Genomic DNA, 11,350 nt, shown 5'->3' with positions numbered 1-11,350 from the left:
AATCCAGCAGTGCAAGTCAGTACTCCAACTGTGAATCATGTGACATTTTCTTTGGTGAAAGAAAATATAGAAATAACTGGCGCTTTACTCATAAAGTGCACTACCTCCATCTTAGTAGTGCTAGCATCAGCAGCCTTGGGTTTCTTCCATCCTCACGTCCCTGTCCTGGTGCAGGATATGGTTTCCCCTGCTTTTGGTTACTTGGTTATATAACTGGCTGTAAGGGCTGGTGGCCGGTGGTGTCCAACCATCTTTGACTAGTATTTTCTGGCGCTAACTCGCAAAGGCGGCAACATTTAAACATCTAGTCGACGTTCATCCCTAGTTAGTAATATCGCCTCCCAGCAACAAGGTGCTGGGTTTGGATCTCCTGGTCGGCTGGGGCCTATCAGTGGAGTTTGTTCTCCCTCTGGCTGTGTTAAATTTCCCCCACAGTCTAAATTTTATCCTTGTTATGATATTGGTGATTCTAAATGGACTTTAGGTGTGGATGTGACAGTGTGTGGTTAGCTCTCTTTCTATGTTGACCATGTGATGGAGTAGCAGCCTGTCCAGGGTGCCCTCTGCACCTCACCAGTGACCCTAGTTGGACGAGCATGTTGATAAAATGGATAAATATTCCTTCTTACTTTTGAGTAGATGCACTCGACTACCACTCAACATAATTGTGTGGTATGTGCATATGAAACCTCAAAGCTATATTCTGATGGTCTCATCAATCAACTGATGACTTGGCCAAGCAATTTAAAAAACTATGTCCATTACTCGCTGCTTTGCCGTGGTCAACGCTGGAATGTTAACTCTGGTGATAACATGCTTGGTATTTATCTTTCCTTTTCCCCTCCCCGCATTAATGTGACCTTCAATGTCAACAAGACAATGCTCTGAAAAAAGCGATATCATTTAATGAATGTGATGTAGTTATGTTGCTTCACAGCTGCTTCTCACTTTCATGTCAGCTGACACTGGAATTTATAACAACAGGCCTTGTGTGCCGAGAATAGATCAGCAGCCAGGAGGGAGCGTGTGAGAGGTATGTGTGTCTGTGTGAAAAATCAATGATGGGTGTCAGCAGGTGATCACTCTGTCTTGTATGCACACACTGAAAACAATATCCATCTTGGAACTATGTTTAACCAAGAGCTGACTGAAGTGTTCAGTATGTGAGAGCAGTGAGTGATTCCCAGTGCAAAGCCAAGTAAAAATGCCAAAACCTCTTTACTTAATTTCAGTTAAAAAAAACAAACAACAACAACAAAAAAAATCACTGAAATACTTATTAAAATGGATTTAGCTGTTGTTCTCGCACTGCGTGTGTTCTTGTCTGACAAGTGATAGTTCTGCAGTGTGTAGCAGATGTGTGTAGCTCAGGCTGTGTGTTTGTTCTGCACACAGCAAGTAATGCAAAATTTTGTATATTTAGCTGTTAGCACACTGCAGGATATTTGTATTCAAATATTCTGGCTTTCATAAATTAACTCAACTTTGTGTAAAGCACCACACATGAACTATTTCACAGATATCAGAACAGCAGTAAATATCTTATATCTAAATATCTACACAAAGTTTCTTGAAAGTTTTTAAATTTAAGATAGTTTCTTCTCCAAGAACAATGTGACCACAAGTTTACACCTCGCTGTGAATGTTTACTGCTGTGGGAGGTAATGACGGTTTGACCCTACAGTATGGCCTTGTGGCCATTTACATAGCTGGTGCCTTTTCCTGGACCTCAGCAGAATGTTTTGTTTTATTTTTGTTTTTGTCTTTTTTTTTTTTTTTTTAACAGACATTATGCTAAGCAGCAAGGTGCAACACTGGACATTAAAGAGCCACAGGTAACAGGCTTCACATTCAAGGACAAAAAGTCTACAAAGAACTCTAAACCTGATGCTAACTTGTGTCCTCTTGTAGCTGGATTACATTTTGGACTGACAGCTTAAAGAGTACTTGAAAGAAGTGATCACCACACATCATGCAAAGAAGGTTAAAGGTAACTTCAGCCGCATTAACAATATAACCTACACAGCTTAAACATTGTGCACCAGATTCACCCCAAATCAGATTTCCTTATTCATCAGTCATGTAGTGCCACTTATTCAACTAGGGTTGAGTTGCCCAGTTGTGGATTCTTAAAGCGTAAAAAAATAAAAAATAAATACACACCAAAACAAATGTTTTCATAGGTCTTATAAATTTGGGAGAAGTCCTCCTTTTTTGTCTGTCTGCAGGTAGGCTACTGATTTTGGTACTTAGAAACATGTTCTTGCAGTTTCTTTTAGCTCCAACATCGGAGGTACACACCAGCACAAGAGGAACCTTTGAGTGTTTAGTACATGTTGATGAATATGAAGGAAACCCATGCAAGTATAAGCAGAGACATGGAAGGACTTTTAAATTAGCTTTGCAAAAAACAGATGGATCTTAAAACGTGTGGAAACGTACTGGTTCAATTATTATTACGCCTTTATCCAACTTCTAGCTGACTAATACATCATGCTGAGCAAACATAAGAAAAAGCTCTCAAAGGTGTGATTCTCAGGGGACCATTCGAGTGGGTAGTTACCCTCAGTGAGTGCCTGTTTGGTCTGAAAGCATTCTAAATCTGATTTTGGGGTGAACAATCCCTTGAAAAGATAATTTCATATTGGTGCCAGCTGAAAGAATAGAGGACCTAATAGGAGTTACAGAAAGTTTCACATTTTGAAAGTGGTGCCTTGCTTTCCACATCACAAATGAAGTGTTATGTCTGATAAAGGTGGAGCAGGTTAGACAGACTCCAAAAGATAGAACACCGCATCATTTCTTTTCTGGATCATGTTGATGGCAGTGTTGAACAAATTTAATGGTGCTGTTTAGGACTGATACTGTGCAGGTGGGGTTTTTGACAAAATGTTTGTCTTCTCTTTGTCAGAAATTATGCCTCCAGCAGCTGAAGTCAATGTGTAGCCTGATGACGATGGAGGAGCCAGATGCTGCTGGTGTTTACTTTGACTGCCAGAACTCCTCAGGAGAACCTTCAGAGCGCCTCTTCAACCAGACAGGCGCTGGCTCTGCACCTTGGATTGCTCAAAAAGTCCTGCTCAGGGAGTTAGAGTTGGCAAGTTCAGAGTTAATTATGCTTTGTTGTTTACAGTTCTCACCTCCCCTTGTGGAAGAGCCTTCTAACTGAAACCCTACATCTGCCTGTGTTTCAGTTTCTGCTAGAGAGTGCCTGCTTCCACTTTTTTTTAAAACCCAGACTTTGTTTGGAGAGATCCCGCTGTTAAAATGCTGTGTTTACAGCATGTTGGTCTCATGTGGTAGTCTCACTCTAAAATAGACTGTGAAGTCGCGCAGCCTGTGTGAATCTTCTCTCTGCTCTGAGAGATGACTAGTGTGACATGCAGAAGCTGTGAAGAATGACGGTGATAGCATCTGCTTCAGTTTATATTTTGAGCTGGCATGTGCTCGTGTTGTTGAAGCACTCGCCATTGCGTTCTGGCACCTAGCAAACCTTACCAACGGCAGCTGATCATTAGCTCTGAATAGGATAAATACTTTCTGCAAGGGTGATGTAAGTGAAGCGACTGCTCTTTGAACAGTGACAAAATTTTCTAGCATGACGATCCAGTAAACACACTCGAAAAATCTATTCTTTAAAAATTCACAGACAAATGTGCACACTCTCACTGTACTTTGCATGAATGCACACAGGCAAAAGTAGCAGTGTTAACAGTCAACTCACACTCTCTCCCCGCTGTCCAGCAAAATGCTGCCTGTACTTGAGGTTTATTCCTCCAGGTTGTTACTGGAGTAGAAACTGGACATCTCTGATATTGTTTTGGAGACACTCCAGGATGATGAGCCATTCGAGGTGAGGTCCAGGGAGGAGCTGTGCGGTCTGACCTCAACCATAGCCCCGCCAGCCCCATGGCCTCCTGTAACTTTGACCTTGCGCTGCTCTATGTCATCCCCAACCTGTAGAACAGTAGATACGGTGGTCTCCATCCTGCTGGCCTTGTAAACGCTTGTCTGGGTCTGAAGATAGCGAGTAGACTTGAGTTCCAGGCCTTCGTAAGAGCCTTGAGGGACGCAGGGGCAGCAGTGGAAATGCTTGTTTAAAACCAGCTCGAAACCTGAGGAGAAAAAGCAAAAACAAATCTGGGTTTATGCCATTTGGCTGCAACGGTGGCTCAGATTTATCCATCAGCCACAGTTGCTTCACCACAAAAGATGCCCTGGTTTCAAACCTGTGCAGGGACCTTTTCTGTGGAGTTTGAATGTTCTCAAGGTTCTCCGTTTAGGAGCAGATCCACATGCCACTTTAATGCCTCCTATCTTTGCCCAGGACCAGTTTCACAAAGGGGATCATTTATCTCAAGAGTTTCACTTCCTGGTAAAAATAAAAGTAAAAAAACAAAAACAGTCCTTCAATTCACTAACGAATCTGGAGGGATGAACACTCCTGACAATAAAGCAGCTACAATATGAGAGGGGAGCCCTTCCCAGACCCTATAAAGGCTAAATCTCCTTTAGCTGCCATCCCAAATGTTAGCAACATACTTTGACAAAGCGCCAATTGCACACAAATACAGCAGTTAAATGGATTCAAGCTACAAAACACTGTAAAACACAGCAGGAGTCCTTGAAATGATGACCCTCTCCTAGTTCACATACCATTAACTCAGTTTATGAAAAATTAGAATGAACCTGAGCCTGTTAAACAATAGAAAAGGATCAATAGTTACACACTGTGAAGCTTCACTTTTGACTTTTAGTGCACCACAAGATGATGTTTTCATGCACAACTGCTCTTGATTAGACAATAATTAACAAAGCAGCACCGTCTTAAATCACACAGTAGTAGTCAAAGGTCAGGTCACATCAATGTAGCGTCTGCTGTGAGTATCTTGTATGTCTAACAGTGAACAAATACACATGTTTAAAAGCACACATCAGAACTATGGGCTTTGTATGATCATCAGGCACATCTGGCCCTCTTGTTGTCCCTGACCAGACCACATGAGGTCAACAAAAGGTCAATTTATACTATAGCATCACTCTTAAATGAGTATGCCATCATAAATTTGATCCTCTTTCAGCCACCTAACACTCTTTAATTAACTCCCCATCAGAGAATGGCTTATTGTTTTTACAATTATACAACTTTGTTACTTTAATTTTGAAGTGACTGCTACTGGTTTTATTTATTTGTTATATATTTGTTTTCATACCTACATATATGCAAGCAAGCTTCACTGTAAATGAGTTGTAACAGGTTTATAAGAGATGTGACTTTGCCAGCCCCAAAAGATGTCAGCTCACATTAAAAAAAGAAAGACTGATACATAATATAGAGTTTTTGAGAAGGCATGGACTTCTGAGTATTTATTTACTAAAGTCAGAGGTAAAGTTGTGGATGATGGAAGATGGCAGTGCATATAGATACAGTAGCTCAGCACTGTGAAGAGGTTCTCATTAATAGGTATTCTATTAGTTTACTTGTTAGTGAGTACCAAATATGCTTATGTGAGCAAGAAATATAGCCAGCTGTTTGATGGCTATTAGCAGTGTTTTCAACCAGCATGACTTCCCGATGGAGATCATGAGGACACTGGGATCTCCGCAGATTACTGTTCCAGCTGGGAGATGGCGCAGAGACAGGAAATAGAAAGAGGACTGTAAAGCTGGCATACGTGTTAGGCCCACACAGACCTCCACTGCCAAGTCTCTTTGTAGCAAACGTATGATCACTTCCCACAAATGGAAGAGTTAACACTCACCATGTGTTATGTCCCCGGTCTATGGGTACATGGACATAACATGAGATTGCGACTACCCCACTCCAACCACACCCAAGAAAAGGCCAGCAACACAGAACATCTGGAGATGCAATCAGCAGTTTACTTCTTCAGACATGATGCAATGCCAAAACAATAAACAAAAAATGCTACAGTTTCCTATCCTTACCTAACCAAAAACAAAAGGGAAACAAAAGACAAATATCTAACCTATGATCCTAGCCAATAAACGATAGAAAACTGGTCAACAAAAATGGCTTCTCACTCCTACCTGACTGCTGCAGTGCTCAATATATACAGTGTGTCAATGTTTATAATTTTCAATATACAAAACTATTTACAAAATGCGTGGTTACCATTAACAATACTGGAAACACACATTAGCACACTCCATTCACTCTGAAACACTAGCAAAATGCCTGGCTGTTTGTTGGGCCTGGGGGAGACAAGGAGAGAGGCAAGGTGGCTGTCAAGCTGGAGCATAAGAGGATGCTGCCCATCCAATCAACCAATTCCACACCAGGCACTTCCTCTGCCTGGCCAGTCAGCAGGCCTCCACTATGACAGCCCAACACACACACACACTGTGGAGGGAGGAGAGAAACAAAGCACACACCCCACATACTCTCCTGTGGGAGGGCCAAGCAGGAAAACAACACATATACAATCCATCAGAAGAACGTGCAGGACTGCCATCCCAACTCATAATCCTGGAGGAGGCTAACAGGTTACAATACAGGATGAATATGTCAGTAAGAGTGGGCAGGGTGGACGTGTTACACAAATAACAGCTGGTGACACTCACTGCTCATTGCAGACTAGGAGTGTTTGACTATAAAGTGTTGCATTTTCTACCTGCTAAGGAAATACTTGACTGCCATGATCACCGCTGTTGACATTCCCCCTTGAGCTAACACTGCTTACAGCCCGGGCTATTTGTTAACTTCTATTAGCAAGCAACAGAGTACCGGTACCCACCTGGATGGAGTGTTTGTAATAGCAGAAGAAACCTGAAGAATGTGCCTCCTAAATTAGATTAGCATGACTGTTATTACACAAGACGAGAAAACATGCTCGACCATAGTACAGCAACATCAAGCAGGGTTTCTCATAATCGACTCTCCCCCAAGTCTGACCACATCTCTTGTAAGGTCAGACACTGAGGTTGGATGAGAAGGCCTGAAACGCGCAATCTAAAGTCTAATACATCCCAAAGGTCTTCTATAAGGTTCAGGGGTCCATCTCCTGACAACAACCCCACACCATAATCCCCCATCCACAAACTTTACACTTGGCACAGTGCAGTCAGACGAGTACGTTCTCCTGGCAACCGCCAAACCCAGACTTGACCACTGAATTGCCAGATGGAGAAGCGTGATTCGTCACTCCAGAGAACACGTCTCCACTGCTCTAGAGTCCAGTGGTGGTGTGCTTTGCACAACTACTGCGTCCGAAACTTTGCATTCCGCTGGTGAAGGCTTGGATGCATTTGCTTGGCCATGGAAACCCATTCCATGAAGCTCTCTATGCGCTGTTCTTGAGCTAATCTGAAGTTTGTAGGTCTGTAGCGATTGACTCTACAGAAAGTTGGCGACCTCTGCGCACTATGCTCCTCCGCAGGCGCAGAGCTTCTGGGGGGGCTGGGAGGTTGGCACACCCCCAGCCCGGGCCTAGAGAGGGCCTGGATGGGAGACAGGATAGAGATTTCAGGTAGCCAGGCCTCTATCACGTCCAAGGAGAACTGGACAAGGGGGGACTCTCCTGAGTGCATCCAGATGAGCAATGGTGTAAGGCCAAAGGTACAGCCTACTTTACATCACCCATGAGTCATTGTTTTACATGAGGGGTTTTAAAGGCTGCCACAGTCAGGACTGAGTCATGGTTGCTAAAAACTTTACAAGACGCGACTGACTTTATTGATGTAGTAAGTGTAAAATATTGAATAAAAATGTTGTGCTGCATGACTGGCTTTATTTTCTCTCTTACATTTAACTTTATGACACGCAAAATTTTCAAGTGGATCACTGATATTTTCTCCAAGTGTATTTTGGGTGAAACTCGTCACCAACCGTCCACCAACGTCATCATCAGTCACTTGGCAACATTTTTACGGACTAAGCTAACATGAGTGGCACTTCATAACATACACATTCCCGCTGTTGCAGGCATGTGTATCTTGTAAAATGATGTTATGATGAGCTTTATTATTTGGGTATAAAGGGCCCGGTCATTTGCCCTGCCCCGGCCCGGCTCTGATTTGTTCCTCTAGTGCTCCTCAGCATCACTGACCCCACTCTATGATTTACGTGGCCTACCACTTTGTGGCTGAGTTGCTGTCGTTTGTAATCGCTTCCACTTTGTTATGATACCACTAACAGCTGACTGTGCTCCTGAGAGCGACCCCTTCTTTCACAAATGTAGAAGCAGTCTGCATGCCTAGGTGCTTGGTTTCATACACCTGTGGCCATGGAAGTGATTGGAACACCTGAATTCGATTATTAGGATTGGTGAGTGAATACTTTTGGCAATATAGTGTATAAGTCTACTCACAATCCAATGTCATCATTAAATTGGCAGATGACACAACTGTGTTGGGCCTGATCAGCAGAGGAAGATGAGACAGCATACAGGAGGAGGTGCAGAGGTTGACAGACTGGTGTGCAGCTAACAACCTGACTTAAACATCAAGAAACAAAGGAGCCCATTGTTGATTTAGTAGAAAAAGGTGGAAATATATGGGGAAGGTGTGGAACATTTAAGTTCCTGGGTATATCTATACTGGACACATGGACACAACATAATCTGATTCAAGAAGGCACAGCAGCGAGTACACCTCCTGAGTGCTCTCAGGAAGATCAACCTGCCACAACATCTGCTGGTGTCTTTCTATCACTGTTCTATTGAGTGTCCTGACCTATGGCAGCTTGGTGTGGTACAGCACACAGTAAAATGGGCAGTGTTAATGCAACACTAAAAGAGTCAATTTTAACACTGAGCCAGTGAACATATGGTCCCGCCCTGTACAGTGTTAAAATTACACTGAGCTCAGCGTTACATTTTCAGAGTTGATTTTACTCTGATTAGAGTTAAATTTAGCTATAGAGTAAAATTTAATCAGCACTCACATTGTTAATATACTTTTACTCTATGACATAAATAACACTCACAGTGTTATTTAAATATGACACTGCTACTTTAAGTGTTATTCTAAATCAACTCCTACAATTTTTCTTAACAAGTGTAAGATCTATTTACTGTTAATTAATTTAACTCTAAACAGTGTTAATGTGTAACCAATTCAGTCAGTGTCAAAAAAATTTACACAATTATATACTGTTTTTATAAACCTATTGTTAATATTTCTTACGACATACAGCCAAAGATATTTGTAGCACAAAAAGAACCCATCTTCCTTGTCTTATTAATTTATTAAGTTCAGTACAAAATAAATGCACTTAAAGGCTTCTCTGCATTTTCAGTTTGATTAGAAAGAAAAAACTTTCTAAGACAATGTGAATTTACTGGAACATCTTTATCCATTTATCTAAGAAATACATATTTTTTGAAGAACTTGACATTAGTGCCATTTTTAACAACGACAAATATCAATTGGTCAGTGACAAAGTTAAAAGCACCCATTTTCTTAAGGTCACATAAAATTTTACACAAAAGCTTTTCAAATTAGATCTTTAGATTACCAGTGACCAATTAGGAATATGTTGTTGCCGATGAAATTCTGTAGCCCCAGTTGAAAGTAATTTTGTGTTTGACATGGAGAGAGAGAGTGTTCACTACAAAGTTCTGAAGCAATTTCAGCACCTTCCTTTAACTCTCCAAGTTCCAAGACGTACATGTTGTGGAGGATTTGATTATAAACAGTTCCAAATACGAAGTGAAAAATTTCATCAAAAGCTCCAAGTGAGCTGGCTGACTTGCATGGTACGACCTGCTTGTCCAGAACAATGAAGAACTCATGAATGGTGCTCCTCTTTGTCCCAACAGCAAGTGGGTAGGGCTGCGTAGTGGAGTTCATGGCATCAGCATGTTCCTGGACACTTGTTCCACTCTAAGTATGAAAAAAAGGAAAAATAAGTGGGATTTAAAATTTCTGTCAAAAACTGCCAGAAGCTTTCCCTGTCAAAGTTCAAATCAACACCTAACCAACACTCTCTGCCCCCAAATAGAAGAATACATAGCAATAAAAGGAATGAAATTGGTTCCATATAATTTTAAAACAGAATCCATTTCATATATGAAAAGAATCATAGCAAAAGAGGAGAAAGGGAACAGGTAATAGTTGTTGCAAAAATTAACATACATTACAAACCTTCTGGAAGACCACATGGTGCTCCTCATCCTGGGATGGAGAAACCTTCCCACGTCTTTTGTAACCCTGACAGGAAGGAGGAATCAGGTGGAACAGGAGAATGATGGAAGCAAGATCACTGTCCCAGCCTGTGAGAACAGAAATAACACAGAACATGAAAATAAAGAAAAAAAATTAGAAGGCTATTCCTTTAAAGCCGAAACATAAAGAAATCCAATAGAAAATTCAATTAAATAAAAATTCTTTACAATTCCTCCAGCTACTATTAATACTTAGGTTTAAGTCCTACAGAATAAAACTACCAGAGGTAAGGGTCTCATCCAGTTCCTCCTCACTTGAAGCTCCTTCAGCACAGTAGATCACTTCTTCAAGGTCGGTTGAGGTAGGGAGAGTCTTGCTCTGCTGGATCACTTTATGCTTGAAAACAGTCGGCCACCTAAAGTAAAAGGCATTCTATTAATTGAGCACAGAAAATAAGACAAGAAGTACAACACTCATCAAAAAATAAAAACACATTGAAAATAATCACTGCAAACCATACACTACCATGTTGAAAAATTATGTAAAATAAAAACAAATGTATTCCAATATAAAACGAATGTTTGCAGTTTATGGGGGAAAAAAAAATGTTGGCACTAACCTCTCCAAAAACCTGGTAGCTACATCTTCTCCAAATTCCAGAATGAAGTCTTGCTCAATCTAAACATATGGAAAAAGAGCTTATTGCAATATAACACAAAGCCAATTCATCTCCAGGCCTTTATTTCAGGGGCAGGTTTGTTTAAAGAGGTTATTAATTTAAAAAACAAAGATCTTACTGGATTGTGTGATCAACTCATGATCAGAAACTAACTTCTTTGATTTAATTTTTTTGACCAAACCTACTTAGGTAAAGCATCAAAAGTAAAGTGTGGAGTTTGCCCAAAATGAGATGTATAGCTATTTTAGAAGGTTTTCATTTTAGAGAACAAGTCAATTCACTTATGAACACACAATTGTACATCAACAGGCTATTTGTGTAAAATGCTGAATTACCAAGCCTCTGACATCTCTGAAGCGAGGAAATTCAGTCAAGACGCTGGATGATCTGTTTTCGTCCAGGACCATCTTGCAACGGTAATCAAACATCATCTTCATTTTGTTCCTGATGGCGGCCTCATCAGAATATTTCATGAAGGAATTAGCTTCCTTATATGGCTCTTCTCTTAGGGTCACCAGGGTTAAATGAAGCATCTCCTCTGGC

At 41.1% G+C, this 11,350-nt stretch overlaps 2 protein-coding genes across 3 annotated transcripts in view; both read right to left on the bottom strand.

Annotated features, from left to right (window-relative positions):
- Window positions 1-1,030: 1,030 nt before the first annotated feature.
- tacr1a (tachykinin receptor 1a) overlaps window positions 1,031-11,350 on the bottom strand; it is a 58,567-nt gene continuing 48,247 nt past the window's right edge. Inside the window, 2 exon segments of the mRNA XM_030736909.1 lie at window positions 1,031-4,089; window positions 4,091-4,115. Coding sequence (XP_030592769.1) covers window positions 3,769-4,089; window positions 4,091-4,115 — 346 coding nt within the window. The 3' untranslated portion in view covers window positions 1,031-3,768.
- LOC115785366 (uncharacterized) lies at window positions 9,399-11,252 on the bottom strand. 2 transcript variants are annotated; one of them, XM_030736910.1, is made up of 5 exons: window positions 11,143-11,252; window positions 10,748-10,806; window positions 10,410-10,543; window positions 10,099-10,235; window positions 9,399-9,846 (listed from the first exon to the last, which is right to left on the bottom strand). In XM_030736910.1, the coding sequence occupies exons 1-5, from the start codon at window positions 11,242-11,244 to the stop codon at window positions 9,475-9,477; spliced, it is 804 nt and encodes a 267-aa protein (XP_030592770.1). In that variant the 5' UTR covers window positions 11,245-11,252; the 3' UTR covers window positions 9,399-9,474. The 2 variants fall into 2 exon arrangements, with proteins under 2 accessions (XP_030592770.1, XP_030592771.1); XM_030736911.1 differs by having other exon boundaries at window positions 10,108-10,235.

This window comes from Archocentrus centrarchus, chromosome 9 (assembly GCF_007364275.1).
Source record: "Archocentrus centrarchus isolate MPI-CPG fArcCen1 chromosome 9, fArcCen1, whole genome shotgun sequence".
Classification (NCBI taxonomy): domain Eukaryota; kingdom Metazoa; phylum Chordata; class Actinopteri; order Cichliformes; family Cichlidae; genus Archocentrus; species Archocentrus centrarchus.
This window is presented reverse-complemented; position numbering and strand designations above follow the sequence as displayed.